The sequence below is a fragment of the Chanos chanos genome, chromosome 1 (genome assembly GCF_902362185.1).
Source record: "Chanos chanos chromosome 1, fChaCha1.1, whole genome shotgun sequence".
Classification (NCBI taxonomy): domain Eukaryota; kingdom Metazoa; phylum Chordata; class Actinopteri; order Gonorynchiformes; family Chanidae; genus Chanos; species Chanos chanos.
Genome location: NC_044495.1, coordinates 16,837,636 through 16,862,415, shown reverse-complemented (window position 1 = coordinate 16,862,415; position 24,780 = coordinate 16,837,636). Strand labels below are relative to the sequence as shown.

Below are 24,780 nucleotides of genomic sequence, written 5' to 3'. Positions count from 1 at the left end.
TAACCAATTTTAAGGATCTAAACAATGGCAAATTCGACGGGAAAAAATCTACCTGATCAGCGAAGGAAAGGACTAGCTTTCCTGGATGAGCTGCGGCAATTTCACCAAAGCAGAGGGTGAGAGGGAAGCGGCTTTATTCTTTAAAATATAACTTTAAACCTCGCTCACTTATAAATGTAAGTGTGTTTAGAATTTCAACCAGAGGTTCTCGTATTCATCCAAATGTTTTTCTCTTTAGATCACCGTTTAAAAAGATTCCAATCGTGGGAGGTAAAGAGCTGGATCTGAATGCTCTCTATATGAGAGTCGTCTCGTTAGGTGGATTTGCTAAGGTGAGTGGAACTAAAAGTAGCTATGTATTTGCACTTAGACGCTCCGTGCTGCCTGCCTTGCACTTCTAGGAAACTATGTGTTTCCATACTTTGAGGATGTTTTTGATTTCACAGCTTTTGTAGTTGGAGTGATAATGGCCTTGTGTTCGCTTGCCATCAGTGCAATGTGGAGGCTTGTGTTGTAGTGTGGTTTGAATTGAAAGTCCGGACGTTAGCGGCTGAGCTCCACTACTAGGACTCTGAGTGCAGTTTGAGCAACTCAAAATTAGCGGGCACGTTTAACATCGATTATCGGCACAGAGCATGGGCTAGAAACGCTCCTCGCCGCGGATGTTAGGTTTTGGGGGTAGATTCTTGCGATTACCTCTAGGAAGCTAGTAATTCGCAATAGCCATCTTTGGCTTCATGGCTGGAGACTAAATGTAGGCCTCACACGGGCCTATTTATTGAATACAGTAAATACCATAAACGACCCTAAATACACGCAAGCCGCGACACTTCATATTGATCGCAATGTGTGCGGGCGGTTTATTTGTAGGACGAGGCGTCGTTATCACTACAGGTCGCTCTCCATTTCACTATCTAAAGTAATGTTAGCCATACTGCTAACATTAGTTAGCTAGCTAATTCAGACAGTTGTATTGACCGGGTTGCAAGCAATCACAATCAATTTATATCTCCTGCTTGGACGCTTATTTTTGAGCAATATTACACTTGCATGCAAATTAGATTAATGTTATAACGTACTGATTTGAATAATATGTTTATTTGCAGGTTTCAGATAAAAACCAGTGGTCCGAAATTGGCGAAGATTTTAATTTTCCAAGGAGTTGTTCCAATGCTGCTTTTGTGTTAAAACAGTACTACCTTCGGTAAGTTTCTGTCTTCCTCTCCACTCTGCTTCTACTCCGCCACATGGACCAAATGTTTACAAGTTGCATGATGCCGCTATCAGGAAATGATCTTTCATTGTCATCTAAAACGTTATATGCTCCTGCTTTTCGACATTCGCTGTTTGCTGTGGTGCTTTACTTTCTCATTCTTCCATGGAAAGTGAATAATTTTACTTAACTGTGTTTTGTGTTTTGTGTTACAAACGTGTTTTGATGGTGTTATTTGTAGATGATTGTCAGTTATTGTTACTGAGAGTGGTATAGGATAAAATTGTGATATATTTTTAATGCAGCTCTTTTCTCTTTTGAATGGTTTGGCATAGTATGTATACATTTATTGGGCAAGAGCATACTTTACTCTTGTTATGCACGAATCAGCACCTGTGAAGTTTATTCACTGTCAGATGTCAGGAAAAGGTGTTATCAGGTCTGCATTTGCAAGAGCCAGCCTTCACTGGAGCTCTCAGCGTGGTATTTAAGATGAATGTAAAGTGAGTTTGGTTACTGAATGGAAAAAAAGTTCTTGCCGGAGCTTGTGTGTTAGTCACTTTGTCACCAGTGTGCTCTAAATTTTACTGAGAATTAAATGTAACCCTGTGAAAATGATCATTTAATAGTTATTTTCTTCAATTCATTTAGTTTTGTTGCACAAAAGCTTTGATTAAAGCCTCTTCCATATCAAATCACAGATGATATTGTGCGTATATTTTTGAAGCTGAATGCATGTGGTTTGTGAAGGGATACATTTGAACATTTTGTTCTGAAATAAGTGGTTAAGACAGAAAGAGCTTTGGAGTGGTAAATGATGTGCTGCCTTAAACGTGTTTGCAGAAAGGCGAGTGTAGTAGTTTCCTCAGTCAAATGTACAGTTCTCCGATTTAAAAACTCCCTCCAGTTCCGTGGCTGTGAGCGGCAGTGAGACTTGGCAGAGCTGGTTTGAGAGTGTTTCAGCATGAAACACACCTGCTACAGACTGGAGCGAGACACAACTCAGACTTAGTCCATAACATGCTTTGTGTTACACTGTCTCTGCCTTTTATTTTAGATGTTTTTCAGTCAGTTCAGCCTGATGCAGGTCAGTGGTATTGATAAGTAAATAAGTGAGAGAGATGCAGGGCTTAACTTGAGTGTGTGATGACTGAGAGCTGGTGCGTATTAGGCGATATCCCCTTTTTGACAGGAACAGTATTCTGAAACATAGTTCGAGATCCTGGACTCGAGGAATAGCACATTGCTCCTTTTTGGTGTGAATCTTGTTAGTGAAATAAATTGCCACACAGCAGAATAGCAGAAATGAAACTCATAGCGGTAGTAGAACATAGAGTTTTAAGAATCAGTGAACGGCAAATCCCCAGGGAGGCACATGGTGATGTTTGAATATTGCATGTGTTACGAGTATTTGATGGGGGAAAGGTGCTCATTCTGGACCTAGTGCTGATCATGTTTGGAACTGGGAGAGTTATACAGGGTGTGTGAGCCTGTCAAAGTGTTGCTTGTGTCTTCTGAATCACAGAGATACTCCTGTGGGCCAGACTCTGAATTTATGAAGGACTGATATAGTAGTGCTCAACAGTATTCAGTGGGATGGCTTACACTCTATTGCTGTTGAAGACTACTGTCTCTCTCCAAACACCAACTGAAGCCAAACTGACTGTGTTGCTGATGCCTGATCGAGGCTGTGTAGTGTATCTGTTCTTTAATAGCAGGTAGAGGATGTTTCCATAACTATGTCTTGACTTTCACCTTGCCCCTCATCACACCCATACACACAAAGGCTCTCATGGTCTTTTTAATCCTAAGAAAGATATGCAGTGCTTGGTACGGATGACAGATGCTTATTAATGTTGCATTGTTGCTCTGTGTGCATTTATAATGTCAAAGAAAAGGGCAAATAAATTCTTATCATTCAGATACTTGGCTCTAATGGGTTTCAAAAACTGAAATGAATGATAGCTGTGTATCTAAGGTTGAGATTATATGCTGTTTTCTGAGTCAAAATAAACTGTTAACATGGTAAACATGTTCAGGTTTAGAGATGCAGGGGGTTACGGTCTGTTTTGACACTTCTTAAAATGCACAACGCTAGTAAATGGAGTGAACTGTTTGAGAATGCTGCATACTTCTGATAGACAGTGTGAGTGTCTAGTGAAGCTAGTCCAGATAAAGTTACACCACACTTTTTTCTCCATATTCAAGATTGATAAGCCAAGAGGGTTTATGTACTAGCCAATCAAAAGCTGGTCTTTACGTCAGCTAGTTGTAGCGTTTCCAGCCAATGCCGTGGCCAGTCCCGTCACAGTGAAGTGAGCTGAAATAATGGAGACAACAGATGGACATTTATTTCAAAGACATGTTATGACATTTAGAGGACTGTCTGTGGGATTGAAGCATTTTATTGTCCAGCCTCTGTCAGTGTTGTTTGAGCTTGTTTAAAACACAGTTTTGGACGTGAATTGGACATCCTTACTGTGCTCACCGTCCGTATGGTGAGATCTAGACCGTCTGACGATACACTTGACAGATGTCTGGAGAGAGAGGGGGAAGCACTGTATTCTTCATTGTACTTCTCACAATGGAAACAGTGGGGTCAGGGGCATCATGCATGCTTTGTGATTGACCTCTGTCAATTCTTCTTCGTCTTCTTCTGTTCTGTCAGCATAGGTTGCAGTGAACTGAGATGTAGCTCCCTTTGCTGAAATGTAAAATGTTTGTTTCTGTATTTTTGGTTCTGATATGTAGTGTACCTGCTCTGAGGCTTAGTCACGTCTGCTGGTGTTGTGGTGTAAACCTGATGTGAAAGAATTGTTGAGTAAGATCTATCTGAACGCAGGCCTGGTGATAACAGCAAGTGGGATCATTATAGGGCAAAACTTTGTCCTTCTCTGTGTGTTATTGCAGATGAAATATCTAAAAGCTTCCGTGCATTACAGGGTCTATAGATACCATAATCAGTGAAAGACATTTTCCTCCATGAATCTTTCATTGAAATGAGCTCAGTCCGTCTAACCTCCCACAAAACCCACTATTATCACGCTGGTAGTGTCTGAGTGGCAGTGTGTGTAGAATCACAAACTCAGTGTCTGACTCAGTTGTCTGTGAGAAAATCAAGTGTTTTCTGCTTGCACCAAACAGAACTTTAGTGCTGTAGACAGAGTAATCCTCAGCCTGAGCTTCACACACTGTTGATATTCTCCATTCAAAGGCACAGAGCCTGACGTCTGAACCAACGTGCTTGCTAATGGATAGGGCACTGACAGCTTTCCCATACCTCACTTTTTACTGCCTAGTGCTCATGTAGATATCACTCAGCCTGCTGGCTCAGCTACATTTGAGCTGCTTTGAATGCTATTGTTTAACGTGCTTCTCTTCAGTCCATGTAGACTTTACCTCTCAGCCACCTGTAGGATGGTCACATGCTTCCTAGTTTTGCTAAATTTGCAAAGTGAATGCATTTGAATTGGCGATTGTTATGCCTGTGTCCTTCGCTGTGATCAGTCTGCTTTGTGGAGGGCAGGTGCTATCATAGCCTGCAGGTCTTGGTATGTTTATTGTGTAGGCTTTTCTATAAACTGTATTTACATTGTCTGCTGGGCTGAGATCCCTTGTGCTCTGATGATGGCAGATGTGATTTCTGAGGTGCGCGTGTGTGTGTGTGCTTGCACACACAGGCATTTGTACTCCATTGCAGACAGCTGAGGTTGGTTGAGTATTTACGACTGAAGCACAGAATCTGTCTGTGAAACTCTTTTTCACTTTTAGTGTTATGTAGACTTTCTGATTTGGTAAATGTTTTGATTATTATATTTATGAAATCAAGTGTATGTTGGAATCCTAAACGGTGTTTTATCTGGAATACTTTTTCACTATTCTCTTTTATTGTAGTTAATACTTTAAACTCTTTTATAGTGCTCTCTTTGAAGGTCTAGTTTTTACTTTAAAGGGCTCACACAGACGTAGACACACACACTCTGTTGACTGCTGTGGAGGTGTGGGGCACACTGTTTTTGATTCATGATCAGGTCAGCATGACATCAATGATCATCTGACCAGTCAAGAAGCTCTGCTCATCCTGGAGGTCTGCAGGGTAACACTGACCTTGTCCACTTTTGCTGTGTGTCTGTGTGTGTGTCTGTGTGTGTGTCTGTGTGTGGTGTGTATTTGTGGGTGGGTGAGTGCATATATCCAGCAGAGGGCAGTGTGCACTGTGACTTCTTATCATATTGAGGCATTAAATGTGAGGTTTTAAGCTTTAGGGAGGGTGCAGGCATGTGTAAATAGATCGATGAAGGTGTTAGTGGTTATTTAGTTAGTACCCTGGCACTTCAGTCATGTTTAGCCCTCTGTTGGTCAGAGACTGACGCTTATTTTCCCTTCAGCAGTGGCAGGAGGAAATGTCCCCCAGTTTAAAGCACATTAACCTACATCTCAGCCCTTCTCAGTCAGTGGGTCAGCACTGGGACCCAGCAGTGAGGACGCCACACACTCCCATAGGGCTTCTCCTTATTATGCACTGACAAATGATTTACTGTTCACCATCATGAATTCTCTGTGTACTTACGCTGTTAGCAAAGTGCTCATTTTCTGGCCAAGGCTTTGTAGAGGAAATTGCACCTCTGGTGTGTTCTAGCACACAAATATGAGGGGTTCTGTGTATTTTGAGATGTTTTTTTTGGTAAATGACTCTGATTAGGCATTGAGTTTTTTAACGTTCAACCCACAGTCTCATTAACCCACTAGTGTATGAGTTATGTCATCTAAGCACCTTGATCTTTACCTAAATCCTTCCTTGTTTGATCAGCTAAACAGCTTTGTGTAGAGAGCAGTGAGCAGCTGTGCTGAGGCGTGGGGAGTGGGGCAGGCACATGATGTTTGATGAGTTTGTGTAGAGCACTGGGTATTTATAGTGTGTGTGTGTGTGTGTGTGTGTGTGAGTGCAGCGGCTGGGGGATTACCTCTGCCATGCGGCCCAGGGGCCCTCACACACTGAGTCACGTGCTGGGCTGTTCTGTGAGTGCAGCATTGCTCATGACTTTAATTCCTCTGAGTGTGCGTTAATAGTGGAACCACAACCCAAATGAAACAAAGCCACTAAATTACTCAAGATATTCAATAGTGGGCAGATTCTCGTGCTGACTGCTGTGGTATTTGCTCCGAAACAACGGCTTTGTGGTTGAGGTTGAAAGCTGTGTTTTGACACATCTGTCTGCGTTAGTATCCTCTGACTTGAACCTTTTGAGTTTTTTTTTTTTTGATGAGACGTGTTGAGCTTGTGCCGTGTGTTGGCTGGATCGACTCTCTAAACACTTGTGAAACCCTCAGAGCTTCATGGCTCTGAACTAAGAGCACTCTGTCTAGACCACTCTGGAATGTCACATTAACCTTTTTTTAGAAGGTGATCAAATGATTGTGGATAAATTACAAGCTCTAATAGCCCGCGCTTGGCTTTGTTTGTAATATAGTGGTTATAAAAGCTTTTAAGATTTTAAACCCTATTCAGTTTAGCTTCCCCTAACATTCTGATCTCCTCAACACACGGGGCAATGTTCAGGCGGGACTGGACCAGCAGATGAATTCCACTGTCAACAACCATGAGTTTCTCTCTTTGTCCCACTTGCCTGTGTTGTTTATGTCTGCTCAAATCGTTAGCCTAATTTAGCCCATGTATGCAACATGTCAAAATTGATCATTACCTCAAGTATCACTTTTGTTTTTGAAGCCTTTGGTGTCAGCCTGGGGTTTGTGGGTTTCTCTGAGCTGAAAGTGGCTTTCTCCCCGTTTGAGACATGTGGAAAGAAGTGTAGAGGAGAGGAAAGGAGAAGCGTGTGATGTGTTGTGTGAGTGGAACGGATACGCAGTGTTCACTGAGTGAGGACAATGAGTTATCTGCCAACTGTCATTGGGCTCCAGTGGGAGAACATTATGAATTGTGGCTGTGCTACAACGTGTGGTGTGTCTGTGTGTGAGTGAATGAGAGAGACGGAGGAAGAAAGAGAAAGTTTGAGTGAATCACCCATCCGCAGTTTGAATCTGTGTGTGATGGGAGTGAACCAGCGGTTTTTGAGTTATGTCATGCTCTCCTATTGTCACACATCCCACTACTCTCTGTGTGTGTGTGTGCATTTCTTAGTGACTTGTTGTTTATCACTACAGTCTGCCTGATGTTTAGCTGGAAGTCGTAACTGTGTTAATTTTTCTGATCATTGCTTAAAGTCCAGTCTCAAAAGAACTATTACATATGGTGAAGACAAACCAGAGATACAGGCTTGTTTGAGAAGTGAAGGAATTTGGCTTCATTGACAGTTATGCTGAAGAAGAATGCAGTCTTTTTTTCTTTGCTGTTGTGTGTTCTCTACTGATGAAGTGTCATTCTGGACGGCTGTATTACTATAAGGACCAGGCTGGCCTTGAATGTATGAGAGCGGTGGGAGTCAGTGCGTCCTGCATGCTTGTGCACATTCAGCTGCTGCTTATCTTTTATTCAACCTTTCTCTCCCTCTCTCTCTCACAGTTATTTAGAGAAGTATGAGAAAGTCCATCATTTTGGGGAGGATGATGAGGAGGTTCAGCCTGGAAACCCCAAACCATCGCTTCCAATCGGTGCAATACCCTGCTCCTACAACTACCAGCAACACACTGTATCAGGTAACAGACACACACACACACACACACACACACACTATACGCTTCTTTCACAGCTACCAGACTTCACTGGCTGCTCAATCTGGGCAATTCAGTGGCGGCTTTAAGTGCTTTGCCTTCTGGCTATTGATGCTGCTACCAGATGACATAAGCTCTGAGCTCTGACTCATATCCTTATTTATCACACTTGGTGTCTGAAAGCGCACTCACATCAGCTAATGTACCTGTTTTGAGTTGCGCTCGGTCTGTGTTTGATTCTGTGTTTGTATATGAAGGGAAGAGAGCAAAATGCTTGTCTCTGGTGGCATATATTGGAGTGTATTTTCCCTGCAGTGTTAGAGTGTCTGACCAGCAGGCTGTAAGTAATGTGTGTGTGTGTGTGTGTGTGTGTGTGTGTGTGTAAACCACTGCTCTGTGTTGGGTTAGTCTGGAGCTCTGCCAGCATGTTCAAGCTCTTTACTCCAGTTATGTGGAAAGAAAATGCCCCTGGTGTGAGTGTGCGGTGTGTGAGTGCGCCCACACATTTGTGCCTGTGTGTGTGTCACTATATTCTGTCAGACAAATCTGGCCTTTGAACAGATGTTGTAGATGGACTTATTTCTCATTTCAAGTTGAATACATCAAAATGTGGGACATGCATCTCTTAACTGCTGCAGAGACCTGAGAGGATAAATCAACAAATTGAACCAGACCCAAAAGAGAAAGATTTCTATTTTCCTATTCTTGTTTTCCTAAACTGTTATCCTCTCTCTTTCTCTTGGTTGACAGACTATCTCCGCCAAAGCTATGGACTGTCCACGGAGTTTGTCCCACCGTGTGATTATAATAAACTGGTGCTCTCCCTGCTGTCGGGGCTGCCCAACGAGGTGGATTTTGCCATCAACGTCTGCACTCTACTGTCCAACGAGAGTAAACACGTGATGCAGCTAGAGAAGGAGCCGCGACTCATCACGCTGCTGCTGGCCCACACCGGCGTGTTCGACGACTGTACGTGTTCTCCCTCGCTCCCTCTCATTCACAGTCTCATCTACTCTCAGCCTTAAACTCTCACAGGCGGTTAGCTCTGCCCCTCTGTCAAACACTCCAAGCAAAACAGCTGCTGCCCTTACAAATGACCATTTAAAGAGGTTGAAATTGGATTAATGATGCATTAGATAATGTTTGATGGGGTTTGGGAAGGGGGGGTGCTTCTGGCTTCACTTTTTACTTAATCACGCGCGAAATATTTTTTGAATCTGGCAGGTAACTCCTGTGCTGCTGGGTCCGTAGCTGAATTGTGCACGTTTTGTTTATGGTTTAAGTGGGAATTTGTTTCTTTTTTCACCGTGTGTCAGACATTATACTGAGAGATGTGTATGCTGTACATATTTGGCTGCTGCGTGTTGGCTGCGGCCAAGTTATTCCTGGAAAGTGTTAGGTTAGGGCTGTTGGAATGACCTGGAGAACACTGGAGCATTATTTTCTTTTCATTTCACTGTTTAAGAACAGAATTACCCTTTTCTCTCGGGTTGAAAATGGGTTTTCTTTGACTCCAGAGGTGTGTAAGGAGTCAGTATGTGAGCAGTCACTAACAGCGTGTCCTCAGATGATACATGTGACACACTAATTCTCAGCTGCACGGGCTCAAGCAGTATGAGTGTGTTGAACATTGGTGTCAGCCAGTGGGAGGGGAGCATGCATAGACAAAGCACTGTAGGATATCCTTTAAGGCTCAATGTAAATGCCATATTGCTGCTTTTAAAACCCCAAACAATGAAGAATTGTGGCTTTATCTACCTGTGTGTAGTGGCTTGTATGCGTCTGTTAGGTTGTGCTCGTGTGAGTGCTGCTCCTTTGAACTCGATCTCAGTGTGTCTAACGTGAGGGGAATTGTTCTTCCAGTCGTCTTTTTTTCTCTTTCATCCTCTGTGCACCTGTTTGAAGCCTTTAACTGACAGTTTAGCGGTTTCTCTCTCTCTCTCTCTCTCTCTCTCTCTTCCTCTCTTCTTCTGCTGCTCTCCCTCTTTCTCTCTCAACTGGCAAGCACAAAAAAACACAGTCACAAGTGAATGAGAAAAGGAACTATTTTTGTAGGAAATGTCCTCATGTGGTATTGTTTATCTTGGCATTTCTGACGTTAGTGTGATAAACTGAAGTCTGTAGAGCAGTATTTTGTGCTGGTCAGAGGAAATGGAGAGGCTGTCTGTATGGATGTCTGAGGTTGTTGGCACGCGCACTCTGGGTATGAGTCTCTCTGTCTGCAAGTTGCCTAATTGTATGGGCAGAAAACTCTCACACGTTTGTTTGTGTCTGATGAAAAGCTCTCCTGTCAGTCTCTGCTACAACAGCAGGAGTTATTAAGGTCTGGCAGTTTATAGAGCCTCCTACAGGGAGTCCTTTATAGCGTCCTCCTTAAAGGGAGCGTTCACTCGTTGACGTATGGATTCATTAGAAACCTCACTGTGGAGTTTGTCAGTAGATTCATTAGAAACCTCACTGTGGTGTTTGTTAGTAGATTCATTAGAAATCTCACTGTGGTGTTTGTCAATAGATTCATTAGAAACCTCACTGTGGCGTTTGTCAGTAGATTCATTAGAAATCTCACTGTGGTGTTTGTCAGTAGATTTATTAGAAACCTCACTGTGGCGTTTGTCAGTAGATTTATTAGAATCCTCACTGTGGCGTTTGTCAGTAGATTCATTAGAAACCTCACTGTGGAGTTTGTCAGTAGATTCATTAGAAATCTCACTGTGGTGTTTGTCAGTAGATTTATTAGAAACCTCACTGTGGCGTTTGTCAGTAGATTCATTAGAAATCTCACTGTGGAGTTTGTCAGTAGATTCATTAGAAATCTCACTGTGGAGTTTGTCAGTAGATTCATTAGAAACCTCACTGTGGCGTTTGTCAGTAGATTTATTAGAATCCTCACTGTGGCGTTTGTCAGTGGATTCATTAGAAACCTCACTGTGGAGTTTGTCAGTAGATTCATTAGAAACCTCACTGTGGTGTTTGTCAGTAGATTCATTAGAAACCTCACTGTGGTGTTTGTCAGTAGATTCATTAGAAATCTCACTGTGGTGTTTGTCAGTAGATTCATTAGAATCCTCACTGTGGCGTTTGTCAGTAGATTCATTAGAAACCTCACTGTGGCGTTTGTCAGTAGATTCATTAGAAATCTCACTGTGGCGTTTGTCAATAGATTCATTAGAAACCTCACTGTGGCGTTTGTCAGTAGATTCATTAGAAATCTCACTGTGGTGTTTGTCAGTAGCTCAGATGGCTTTCATGTGCAGGTTTTATATAGGCTATGGCGTGTAATCTCTAATATTGTGGTCATGAGAGAAAAGAGCAGCTTTTAGTACTTTTAGACTGTTAGTCGCTAAGACTGGAAGTAAAGCTATATTTGATCAGATCGGGTATCCCCCAAAAGACACACTGATATAATTAAAATGGAAACAAACAAAAAAACATTGGTTAATATTGATGTACTAAAATAATGCATCAGAAGAATTTTGTTGATACAGTTTAAGTGCAAGGTAACAGTCAAAATAGGCCCATATATCAATAAGGGTGAACTGCTCCTTTAAGGAGCGACTGAGCCACTCAGACAGTTTGTCAGTGGTCTGGTGCTTCACACTCTCCTAATGGCTGTGTGTGTGTGTGTGTGTGTGCGTGCATGCGTGCGTGATTGTGGGGTTGTGCTTGCAGCATTAGGAAGTTTTTCTGCTGTGTTTGGAACGGACTGGAGGGAGAAGACATCACGAGACTTCACGAAGGTCAGAGCTTTAGTTCCAATATCTTACTTTAATATTTGTGAGATGCAATGTCTCTGCCTCGCTCTAAATGTTTGATTTTTGTATGTGTAGTTCTGGAAGGATGTGGTGGAGGATAAAGAAGTGAAAGATCTGGTGTCTGATAAGAGCTCCACTCCACAGGGTAGGTGGACTCAAATCACACTCTGGTCTGTGTGTAGTGTCAACTGAAAACATTTCATATCCAGAGTCCTCACCTCACAGGCTGTCTGTGATATAGAAGAGCAATTACATTTGTTACTGTGTTACGATACAAAAGAATATTGCAGCGGTCATTTTTCTGCTGGTTTAATGGAATTTGAATCTATGTCTTTTGCTGATGTAAGAAGTTCTGTGATGTTTAAAATGTTGCTGAGGAGTCAGGAGGCAGTTTGAAACATGTGTTTGTCCCACGCTGTGTTTCTGTCTCAGATGGCATTGAGTGCGGAGAACAGCGCGATTGGCTTTTCCATCCGCCACGTGGCGTGGGAATCGGAGATCTGGAGGGCCAGCGTGTGTTGCAGGTGGCTGTTATTCTGAGAAACCTGTCGTTTGAAGAGGCTAACGTCAAACTGCTGGCTGCCAACCGGACCTGCCTGCGTTTCCTCCTCCTGTGTGCCCACTGCAGCTTTATCTCCCTCAGACAGCTCGGCCTGGACACGCTGGGAAACGTGGCCGCAGAGGTCAGCCCCCCACACCGGCCGTACCCCTGCATCTTAAATACTTACATCCAGTCTCCCAAATCCATTTAAAGCACTTCCTATGAAGTCGGGCATGTTTTTAATGATGAGTATTAGGTAGATTTACTGTAAGGTTTTTTGTTTGTTTTTTTTTTTTGTTTTTATTTCCTGTTGTCACCTTGCGAGGTGAAAGTTTTAGTGTCTTTGATGTTGGGCCAGCAGCCAGGCAGAGACCCTGTAAACTTTTATCCTCGTTTTGTCGACAGCTTCAGTTGGACCCTGTTGATTTTCGGACTACCCATCTAATGTTCCACACCATCACCAAATGCTTACTGTCACAAGACCGCTTCCTGAAAATGAGAGGTAAGAGCCTTTTTTTTTTTTTCTTTCTTTTTCTCACTCTCTTTTTTTAAGGGTTTAGGTCGTGGGTGGGCAGGGGTTTGAGGGTATATTTGTGCCACCCTTCCTGTAGCAGCTGACAGGTTTGGGGTTAACCTTTGTGTCATTTGATACACGAACTGTGCATTTTTGCAAAATTCTTCATTTTCATCCTCACACTAAAAAACCATGTTGTCTTTCGTGTTGTCACAACGAAAATAAAATGAGCTGGCATCATAAAGGCTGTCAGTCAACACATGATCATTTTCACTGTAAAATAAGCACATGTCAGCTGTATAGGCACAGAACCTTTCACCCACCTTTTAGAGACAGCAGGTCCCTGCAGTGGTCAAGATTCCAAAAGATTCAGATAGCCGCCTTAACATCCAGAAGTTAGAATGTCAAATCTGGTAGTACACACCAGCACGTGAAACAGGCACTGCAGCGAATGCTATAGCAGGTATCAGGTGTCACTCTGTTACTCTGTGCTGTCTACTGCCTAGCACACTGCATATCCACAGACACTGCAGCAGAGAAAGCCAAAAAGTTTTAAGGTTGATTTAAAAAAGAATTAAAAAAACAACAACTCTGATGCGTTCTATTTATTTCAGGCGGTTGAAAAAACACTTAGGTGCCCCACCTTAGATAAGCAGGGAAATCCATGACTACTAAAGCAATGCGCTATTGAATTTATGGTTAAATTGAGCAAAGCAAATGTCCCAAAGGCATCAGTACAGAAAATGCATCAGAGCCTTTTATCAGGCTGTAAGCTGGAATTATTATTGGGGTTTTTTTAAGTACTTCTCACATAGACTCAGCAGAAAAGTGTCATCACAGGGTTAGAGTTGGTGTCATTGGCTATAATATGATGATGTGAGACACAGGTATCCTCATCTTTTCTCATTCTCTCTCTCTCCTTTTATCTCTCTCTCTCAGCGATGGAGATATTGGGCAATTTGAGTAAAGTGGAAGATAATGGGGTTCTGATTTGTGAGTATGTGGATCAGGAGTCATACAAAGAGGTTATAACCCTGCTCACCTTACCCGATGTCATGCTGGTCATCTCCTCTCTGGAGGTTCTGTACCAATTAGCTGAACTGGGAGAAATCACCTGCTCCAAAATTGCCTCCGTGGACAGGAGCATAGGTATGAGGGTACCCTACTGTCATGTTCCCCCCACCTGACTGAAATTCAGAGAACTCTTTCTCTCTTTATTACCTTTTTTTGGGGGGGGGGGGGGTCGTACGGCTCTGTAAAACTGGTTGTCAGTCACACACTTATTCATAGAACTAATCCATAGTCTTCACTGGCCTCCAACAGAATATGCCAGAAATGACACAAATCATGTTTAGATGTGCCACTGTAGCTCTGCCGTGTAACTAAAATCTAATGAAACGTGTGTGTATCTTCTGTGCAGATTTGCTGGTGAGGCTGGTATCTGTGGACCTGCACACGTTTGGACCTGATGCTCTGACAGCAGTCAAACTCATTGAGCACCAGAGCTCCAGCAGTCAGGTGGCTGAGGTCCGGCCTCAGCTCGTTGAGCATGTTCCCCCCTCCATACAGGCTACCCCTGGGACAGGCAAGGCAGTCTTCTCTCATCAAAAACAAAACACTAGCACTAAGCATGCTTACCAGGCCGTAGCTTTGCTGTGAAATTGCAGTGCTTGGCTTTTGCTTTGTGGGTTTCTGTAAACACTTGTTCTGTCAGCCTTTGTGAATACTACGGTTTAGTGACTTCTAAAATATAAGTAGAAATATGACTTAGCACTGCCTCCCAGTGGTCAAAGAAGGCAGCATGTCTTGTTAAGATAGTCACTGTAGTGTAGGGTTACCATAGGAACAAGACATTGAAATTGTTTTAAGTTTTTTTGTTTTTTTAAGTGAGTAATTAACTCTTTCTGTAGTGCCAAGAGCTCCAGTCCAGTCCACTCCACCTCCAGGTATTGTTGAGATAGACGGGGAGAAGTTTACAGCCCAGTGGTGAGTTTGTTTCTTTCCTTCTTTCCCTATTTCTTTCTTTCTTTCCTTCTTTCCTTCTTTCTTTCAGTAGGAAATAGTAAATGATAGGTCTGTCTGTCTGTCTGCAGGTTGAATGCACACTTTGAGGTGAGCCCTGAGGGCTCAGTGTCACGCACTGAGATGTACTCAGATTATTTGGCTACCTGCAGTAAGATGGCACGTGGAGGCATCCTCACTTCCTCGGGCTTCTACAAATGCCTGAGGTTAGTCCCCTCTAACATACAGTAATTAAGAATATAAACGAGTGGAAACAACCCATAAACACCATAGTGACTAAATCTGCTATGTGCTTTAAAGAGTTTTGAATGTAAATTTAAGTCTGTATCTTTTTTTTTTTGTAGGACAATATTCCCTAATCACACAGTAAAGCGGGTTGAGGACCCGAGGACTAACGGCCAGGCCCACATCCATGTAGTGGGGGTCAGGCGGAGACCCATCCCTCTCCCCATTCAGCTGTACTACCAGCAGCAACAGCAGCAATCACAGGGCAGCCAAGCACCACCACTCAAACATGAAACCCCAGCAGAACATCCGCCAGCTCAACCTCCAGGTACACACACACACAAACACACAGATACCACCTCATTCCAGACACCGTTAGATTAATTGTGTGGCTGCTTCTTAAATTGGATGTGTAGAGTTTGTTGGCATTGCAGAATAGCAGTAGTGACACTAGTTTTTCAGCTTCCAATGCAACTAATTTCACACTGTCTCCTCTAATTTCCTCTCTCCCTCCTCTCTCTCTCTCTCTCTCTCTCCCCTTCTCCCTCTGTTTAGCTCTGCCCCCTGGTGGGGGTGGCCAGTTTGTGCGGGCACCAGCGCCCAGCCTTACTGCCAGTCAGGCAGCACCACAGGTGGCCTTCAGTGTACAAGGAGCTGCGCACACTCACCCATCGGCCCTGGCAGCCCCCAGGCCTCCTCCACCAGCTCCTGCAGCCAGACCCAATGACATCCTCAAAACAGCCATGATCCAGAGCTCCATCCCCACTGCTGCTGTTCCCAACCACAGCCCAGCTACGCCCACCCAGCAGCCGGTGCTGCACCATGCACCAGTCACGCTGTTCCAGCAGGGAGCACAACAGGGCCACGTCTTCACTGGAAGGGTGCAGGGGTGTCCGCCAGGGGGTCCTCGTCTTCCCCAACCAGCCACCCCACAGCAAGGCCAGCTAGCGTCGCCTCCGACACAAGAGGCGGTGGTTCTGGCACCACCCCAGTATGCCAGTGCTCCGTGCTCCTCACTGGTCGCAGGAGGTCAGGTGTTTACAGTGGCAGGAGTTCAGGGTGCCCAGGGTCCTCGGGTGACGTTCCAGAACATTGCGCCTAAGCCTGCCCCTCAAACGCAACCCCCTCACCCCACGCAACCTCCCCATCCGCAGCAACAAAGTGTGGTCATTGTCAGTCCAAATCCACAGCCCAATCCCGCATTTGCCCCTGCCATCCACCAGATTGTGCTGGCCAACCCCTCCAACATGCCGAATGCTCCCACCATCCAGCTCACCACTCAATCAACACCCACGCCCTCAGCCTCCCCATCACCATGTCAACCTAACACCCCACCCAACCCACAGGCGCTGGCCCCTCCCTCAACTCCGCCCCAGGCCCAAGGTCCGCCCCCTACTGTCAGTCAGATGCTGTCGGTAAAACGACAGCAGCAGCTACAGCTCCATCCTCCCCAGCCTCCTGCCCAGCCTACCTCCACAGAGTCCAGTCTGATCAAACAGTTACTGCTTCCAAAGCGTGGCCCCTCCACCCCTGGAGGGAAACTCATTCTTCCAGCACCCCAGGTCCCTCCTCCCAGCAGCACCAGTGCTCCCAGTCCGCAGGTGGTTTACCAGGTGGCTAATAGCGGCCCGGTGACTGCACAAACACCACAGCTAAATGTCCAGTTGGTGCAGAGCTCGTTGCAGACACAGGGCTCTGTACAGACGGTGCCCATCTCCATCCTCCCAGGCCAGATCCTCTCCACCAGCAGCCCTGCCTCCATTCTGCAAGCTCCGCCCTCTAGCCAGGTTACATTCGCGGTTGTGCCAAACCCCGGCTTCACACAGGGGGCATCGATCCCTTCTCAGCCAGGCCTGTCTGTCAGTGCTGCCCAACCTACGCTCGGCCTGCAGGTGCAAGGACTGACCCCTCCCCTGCCTCAGCAGCAGGCTGCGCCCTGTCCTGCCCCTACTCCACCTTTCAGAGGTGACAAGATCATCTGCCAAAAGGAGGAAGAGGCTAAAGATGCCACAGGCCTGCACATCCATGAACGGAAAATCGAGGTGATGGAGAACTCCCTAGTTGCCGAAGGCAGCGCCAGGACCAGCAATGGGGAGACATCGCAGTCAGACGGGCCGGTGGCCAAACTGCTGAATGGGAAAAAGTTTGATGAGTCAGGTCTACCTCCGTACCACTCAGGGAACAGCCAACCAGAAACTCTTAACGGTCCGGCCATGGAGCCCAGCCAATTGCCCACCACTGGGAAACCCACAGTCCCAACCCCTGACTCCAGAAAACTGGTGAACGGGGTGTGTGACTTTGAGCGAGATGACAGCGCATCTGATGCCCACCTAAGCAAAAACATTCCAAATCATAAAGCTTCCAAACACATGGGGAATGGTGAGGTGGCCTTGGCCATGAAAGCTCATGGGGCCACGCCCAACTCAGACTGTCTAGCCCCGCCCCCTCAACAGGACACTGCCAAAGCAGAGCTGGCCGAGCGGCTGGCCAACGGGCCCAAAAATGCAATCCATGGCACCGAACTCTCAAATGGACCCTCCATACAAAACTCTGACCTTCCTGTTGCCAGGCAACCACCCCCCTACCATCACCCCCCACCCCAACCCCCCACCAGCACAAACTCCCAGAATGCCACAGGGCCCGAAGCGTCTTTGCCGCCTACTAACGGTACAGGTGAAAGTAGGACGCTGAAACGACCGGTGGAGGACGCGTCGTCAGGCATCCCCAGCAAAGTGGGCGTTAGGATCGTCACGATCAGTGACCCGAACAATGCTGGCAGCAGTGCCACCATGGTGGCAGTGCCCGCCGGGGCAGACCCAAGCACAGTAGCCAAAGTAGCAATAGAGAATGCAGCTCAGCAGAAAGCCAGCACGCTAGCGCTGCTTCCGGAAGCTACCGTTCAGGTGATTTGCTCCCCCTCTAGCCCTTTTAACAACACAGTCTGTACAAGAGGTTGTAAGCATGTCTTATTTTATTCACATTATGAATCCTGAAATTAATAATGCATAAAATTCATGATTTCTAAGTAGCATTTTTTGCATTCCAGAGCTCTGGGAAGAGCTTATAAATATTCCAGTGTGCCAGTGTTTAATTTAGGCTGTAGACTCTGAAATGTATTCAGTGCATGTAATTAAAGGATATTATGAAATTCCCCTGGTTTTATTCTGAGTGAGTGAACATTAATAGACTTCTTTTCTTCTCAGCCGACCTTGAGAGTGCACACTAGTGGTTTGATTATCTGTGTTGCTAAGGTACTGATACTGTGAGGTTTGAGACATACAACAGGAAACAGTTTTGTTTTTGTGAAACTGGAGAGAAAAAGAAAATTGTGTTTTGCAAGCCTACCACAGTGCCCATTTTAATCTCACACATTAAGTTACTTTAGACTCAGCTACAACGAAGTGAAGAGTCTAAAGCTCATTTCCATTCCATTAGGAGATTAGATAGTCTGGAGCGCCTCTGAACGCTCTTTTGAATACAGGGATCCTCAGCCAGTTATGAGAACTGAAGCAATCAGTTATTACCACAATACACAGATACGACTCTACAAACATTGAAACCTGCCCTGTCATTGTAGTGGAGTTGTCCACGTCTGTGCTCCAGGCAGTCTCAGAGTTCCCCTCACTCTCAGTTTTTATCTTTCCTTCTCTCTCTCTCTCTAACCAAGCAGCAGCAGCAACAGCAGCAGCATGCAGTGTCCACGCAAGCTCCCTCCTCCGCTCTGCAACCTGGACAAGGAAGCAGTCAAAGCCCCGCCCCTCCGCCAGACACCCCGCAAGCCCCACCCCTGCCCCCAGAGCAGATACGCAAACCCGGGCAGAACTTTAAATGTTTGTGGCAGTCATGTAAACGGTAAGGCCCATCACTGCGTCAGTCAGTGTACTGTAGACTGCTGGGGTAACTTAACATTTGCTCTTTGTTCATCTTTGTTACTCATGGAACAACCCCAGTAGGTTACTGTGGTGGATGCTGTTGTAGAACTTCTCACATTTGTCTTTTTGATTTTAACCACACATAATCACACGGACAGTGGTGTGCTATTTTTAGAATGTTGATGGCGGTATTAATGGTTTTAGCCCTTTGTCGCTGTTTCGTTATCTGAGAGATGATTGGTTGCTGTGTCTGAAGCTGGCTGTTGATTTGGTGTAATTATTTTGTAGGTGGTTTGAGACGCCATCGCAGGTTTTCTACCACGCTGCCACACAGCATGGTAGTAAGGAGACATATCCTGGACAGTGTCAGTGGGAAGGCTGTGAACCTTTTCCCAGACAGAGACTATCCTTTATTACACACTTACAGGCAAGGATTCTTCTCTCACTCTCCCTTTCTCTCTCTTATGTGCCCCTCCTCTGTGTTTATACTCTTTCCACTTAAGGAAGGAAGGGTTCATTTTCACATAGTCTGCAGCAGTCAGCAGATTTGGGTGATGTGTGTATCAGGGAGAGTTCAAAGCGTTTGGGTGTATAACTCAAGTCAGTATCAGTAACCATGTGTGCATGTATGTTTACAGGATAAGCACTGCTCCAGGGATGCCCTCATAGCTGGACTCAAACTGGAGGAACAAATGCAAGGCGGCAATCAGAAAACTTCCAAGTATGTAGTACCTTAGCAATCCAAGCTTTTCATTAGCAAAACATTTAAACCCAGAGCAGCTGGTGCCGTGTGTCTCACTGTCTCCGAGTTGAATCTGTATGTGACCATGTCCTCTTGAGGTGTTTTACATAAGACTCTGTGTGTGTGAGACTGTGTTTTCTGTTTGTTTCTAGGTCTCCCCCAGTGGCAGTGAGTAGCCCTGCGCTCAGAGCACAGAAAGCCATGGTTAACCACCCCAGCGCTGCTCTGATGGCACTTCGTCGTGGATCTCGCAATCTGGTGTTCAGAGACTTCACCGTAAGTGACACACGCAGATCACAGTTAACTCAGTCTTCAGAGACCCCAGTGGAACTAGCCCTTATGCAGCTAGATATTAGGAAGGGTTAATCACAGGTAACATGTGAAGTGTGGTATTCAGAAACTCAGTGACACACACACACACACACACACACACACACCGATATGAGAGGTTAACAGTAACCTGCATGTACTCTAAAAAAAAAAACACTCAGTAACATCACAGATCACTGTTATCTCCATGGTCCATAAAAAGTCTCAAAACCTGTTGGTTTACACAGTGGGGCAGCATTCAATTTTTTATCCTTTATTTTCAAAGACCCTGACTGACTGCTCACTGTCTGTTCTCTTACTCAGGACGACAAAGAGGGACCAATGACTAAACACATCAGATTAACAGCTGCCTTAACGCTGAAGAACATCGCCAAGCACTCAGACTGCGGACGACAGTAAGTTGCTGACAGTCTAATTTCATGTGTAGAGACCATTTATTGCAAGTCCTGAAAGAAAGCAACTAAGTTCAAGAGTGCTTAATGTGATTAAGTCCTTAGACAAAATTCAACCCTTGTTTTTGTTTTGATGACAGCCCTTATTTAGCCACTTGATGTGGTGGCCTACATTTGTTATTTTGAAAACTTTCCTTTTATGCAAATGAACTTGGTCTTACATTTAATTCTTTTGGGACTAGAGCTGCACATTTCACCCATTGCTCTTCTTGTTTTGATTTCTCTCAGTGTAATACTGTCGACTGCAGGTCGGCTCTCCATTGCACTCTTCAATTCAAAGCTTTACCTCGGAGAGAGTGACTTTGCGTGTGTTGTGATAATGCGTTTGTGTGTTTGTGCAGGTTGGTAAAACGGCACGAGGGTCACCTGTCTGTGTTGGCGCTCAGTAATATGGAGGTCTCCACCACGCTCGCCAAATGCCTTTACGAACTGACGCACTCTCTGCAGGCGTGAGCCCAGCTCAACCCAAAAACACACACACACACACACACACACACACAAGGAACAGCTCCTCTCCTGCTGGGCTGGCTAACCAACGCCCAGTGTCCTTAGGGCCACGGGGGAAAGCTTCTCCTCTCCTCTACACCTCCACCTCATCCCTCCTTGCGTTACGTCTACACTTGGAGTCCTCACTCCCCACAAACTGCCACGGGTCTTCCACCAGCCACTGAGAAACCAGCCGCCCACTCCACACACTCTAATCACACCCCCATACGAGCACATTTTTCTACCCTGGAAGAGTGGCCATAGGCTAACGGGGTAAAAGGGTTCTTTTTGGGGTGGGGGAGGATGAGGGGGAGGGTTTTGAGAAGGATGAGGTGGTTGGGACTAAAGAGGAGGAGTGGCTAGATTGTTTTCTTTAGAACTTGATAGCTTGGTTTTTCTTACTTGAGCCGATTATATTTTCACTTATTTATTATGGAAATAAATACCAATATGATTAAATGAGAAAAAAAAATCTTGTAAATATTGTTAATAAATATGAAAATAAAACCCTTTCATGCCGCTGCGGCCACTGGAGCTCTTTCTCTGTGGAGGAACAGAAGCATTACTTTGGTAGGTTCACCTAAGTTTTGTTATTATTTTTCCTTTTTTTTTTTTTTTTTTTTTATCAATCCCTGGTTACTTGTAAGAAATGTGATTCTATGCTCAGCAGTGGATGAATGTACTTTAACCCTGTAAATAATTCTGCTAAGGTACTGATGCTGTAAAGTTTGGGGAGGGGGGACAGGGAACAGTTTTTTGTGGAACTGTGATTTCTTTTTTTTTTTTTTTTGTATTATGATAACTTGTAGAACTCATTTTGCTGGCTGAAAGAGTATGAATAATATATCTCATGTCATTTTGTAGAAGAAAAAAAAAGACAACTATTGAAGGTATTTCCCCTCTGAACATGTATCCACGGTATCAGTCACAGTACGAGTCCTTTGCCCAAACTGATTCTTTTTGTATTTGTAAATTGGTTTAAATACATGGAGTTTTATACAGGTTTTCTCCTGTGTTATTTGCTTTCTGTGCAGGTATGATATTTTCTTCACTGCTTTTTTCTATCTTAATATAGTGTGGAGTTTTATTGTACTATTTTTTTTTTTTTCATTAAACCCATGCCACATTCCGGCTGCTGGTCCCCTAGACTGTCCTCTCTCCGCTGTGTTGTGTAACATTTATCACTGCCTGTTGTGTTAGCATCCAAGCGGGGACACCTCCCCTTCACCATCTCTGCAGTGTCAGTAGGGTGTGCGATATACATATACCTAACAGTCTGTTATAGATTGGCTTTATTTACTTTGGTGACTGTTTATAGTTTTTAAATAAAAGACTGAACATTTTTTGCCTTTGTTTGATGTGTTGAGTTTTTTTCAGTTGTTGATTTTTTTCTGTTTACTCCTCTATCTGTGTCAGTTTTAGAGCTCAGAGCTGATGCCTGTCCATACTTGAACATTTGTGTGCCTGCCCCCCCCCCCCCCCCAATTTGTTTGTTTTTACAATGTTCTCAAGCCCAATAAAGTTCATGACCATTTGTGTGAGAGAATCACATTCAGAGGTTAAGGTGTTCAGATTACTTGTCTTTCTCTGGCTGTATCTCGGAGAGAAAGAACAAAAGAGAAAAGAAGTGATGGTGTTGATGTTGGTAAAAACAAAAGGGGAAAAAGCGAAGAGGAGAAAAACTTACTAACTGAAATGACCAAGAGATGGTGAGGCAGGTCTGTTATTTTTTTAAATGTTGTATTATTGCTCTCCTGTATCTGTCTATTTAAGCACTGTCTGTACCTGTTCCCCAGATCATGGGCACCTAATAATGACTCCTTTTCAAGTGGAGGTACTGATCCACTTGCATTATCGAAAAGTTCCAGCGTGTCAGACTGAATGTTAGTATTCAGTAAGATCTTGATCAGACTGGTCTGGAAGTGGGTTGTTGACACTGGAATGTGAAAATTTGTTGGAGTACAAAACATGGAAATTATACAGCTGTATTACACATATTCTTGGTGACTCAGAAAAGTATATGTCTATGCTTTTTTGCATTTTTCTTGTCTAAACACAAAGACTTGGAGCGACAGATCATATATTCTATAAAAATGCAAAAAGGACATTTTTCTAAAGAACACAACATAACACATTAATTTCAAATCATAAATCTACTGAAATTAAGCGTTTAAGTACAGTTCTTTGTATAGGTGTTGATTTCTGATAACAGGGAATACATCACTGCGGTGGACTGGCGACCTGTCCAGGGTGTTTCCCTGCCTTTTGTCCAATGAATACTGGGATAGGCTCCAGCACCCCTGCGACCCTCATTAGGCTCAGCTAATGAGTGAGACAGAGTGAGTGAGTTACATCAACATCATCCTTATCTATCCTGATATTTTAGGTTAATTTCGACATAGTAAACTATAAACAAGGGACATGTCTTGACTACGTTTATAAATAGATAATTAGATTGAAATGTTTTATTTTAATGAAAACTATATTTATTTTTAAGAACAAATAGGCGGAGTTTGCGGGGGCGTGTATATATATATATATATATTATGGGTGTAACGGTTCACCGATATGAATCGGAAACCTTTTTTTTACCTTAAAGATGCGACTACATCGATACGCGGACCCTTGGATAGATCAACATTTACCATGAATCGGTCGATGGCCCGATTCTAAAGTTACGAATCGGTTGACTGAAGCTCTGCTGCTAATTCTACTTTAGTATATAAGCGGCTGTGAAAGACTCGCGGATCTAACGTAACAATTCATGTTACTTTCAAAATCACCGCCTGTCATTCGCTAATAAATCTGTTCACCTTTTACCTTTTATGAGAGTACCGTTAGCGTTGCTTGCGAGGTAAAAACATTACCACTTGTCCTATAACGCCGACACAGTTTACAGTGCACCATCAAATTTAAAAACTAAAGTTTGGAAGACATTTTATAAGTGGGAAGGAAAACTGGACAAAAGTCTGGCCATTTGTAAGGTCTGTAGAATAGCGATGAAGTTCAGCGGTAGCACGACAAATCTTTGCACTCACTTGGTGAGACGGCTTGGTGAGGCCTATGGAGACCGACTTCAGTTAATAATGTCAAAATGTTTCTTTATGCATTAAGTCTTTTTTCTATCCAACTGTGTCTATTGGAAAAGTAATAAACACAATGGCATGTAATTCTGAAATGATACGTAGCATGATATGTACATTTTTCTTTAATTTTTCCCGTGCCATCAAGTAACAAAAATACTTCCCTGGTCTTTTATGATATCTATTTGAAGGTAAGCAATGGCACTTTTATAGAATTGGCTTTAATGTATAGTGGAAGATGAAAGTTAAACATTAAACTAATGCTAAGAACTCAGATTGCATCGCGTCGAATCGCACCGAATGCTTCCATATTAAAATGCATCTGAATCGTGTCGTAGCCCATGTATGCAGATACGTCTTAGGGGAGAGGTGCACACCTCTTATTTATATATATATATATATATATATATATATATAGATATAAATATACACACAATATTTTAAGTAATGCAATAAAATAAAATGAATGTAAGAAATGAATCTGAATTCTATTATGTTTGATTTCGTGATAAATTCATCTTTGAGCACTCATGTCATGTGACATGGCACGTTGTGACGTCACTGACGACAGTTAGAAATGTACATTAGATCTCCTAATAGTAAAATGAAATATTTGGCCACTGCTCTCCAAAAAGCCACAATAACACCGCCTAGTGGCTGGCGAAATGTACACCTGACAGAGTTGCGGTTCCGCACAGGCAGTATCAATTTTAGTAGCTTAGAGTCGACAAACGCATGGGGAAAAAAGTCGACTTACATTTCTTAGGACGGTTTTGCACGATTTCCACATTGAATAGGTCAATGGTGACCGAGTGGAAAGTGAAATAGGAGCTTTTACAAACACCGTATCTTGATTCATTTTGTACTCTCTCCACAGCT

General features: G+C 43.9%; 1 protein-coding gene across 1 annotated transcript; it reads left to right on the top strand.

Annotated features, from left to right (window-relative positions):
- arid2 (AT-rich interactive domain 2) lies at positions 1-21,121 on the top strand. The gene is made up of 21 exons (XM_030786279.1): positions 1-116; positions 239-332; positions 1,107-1,204; positions 7,734-7,867; positions 8,633-8,851; positions 11,552-11,619; positions 11,710-11,779; positions 12,067-12,317; positions 12,581-12,677; positions 13,629-13,838; positions 14,110-14,274; positions 14,600-14,675; positions 14,783-14,917; positions 15,056-15,264; positions 15,492-17,839; positions 18,622-18,788; positions 19,097-19,235; positions 19,447-19,529; positions 19,703-19,826; positions 20,184-20,275; positions 20,674-21,121. The coding sequence occupies exons 1-21, from the start codon at positions 25-27 to the stop codon at positions 20,783-20,785; spliced, it is 4,983 nt and encodes a 1,660-aa protein (XP_030642139.1). The 5' UTR covers positions 1-24; the 3' UTR covers positions 20,786-21,121.
- The last annotated feature ends 3,659 nt before the right edge of the window (positions 21,122-24,780 follow it).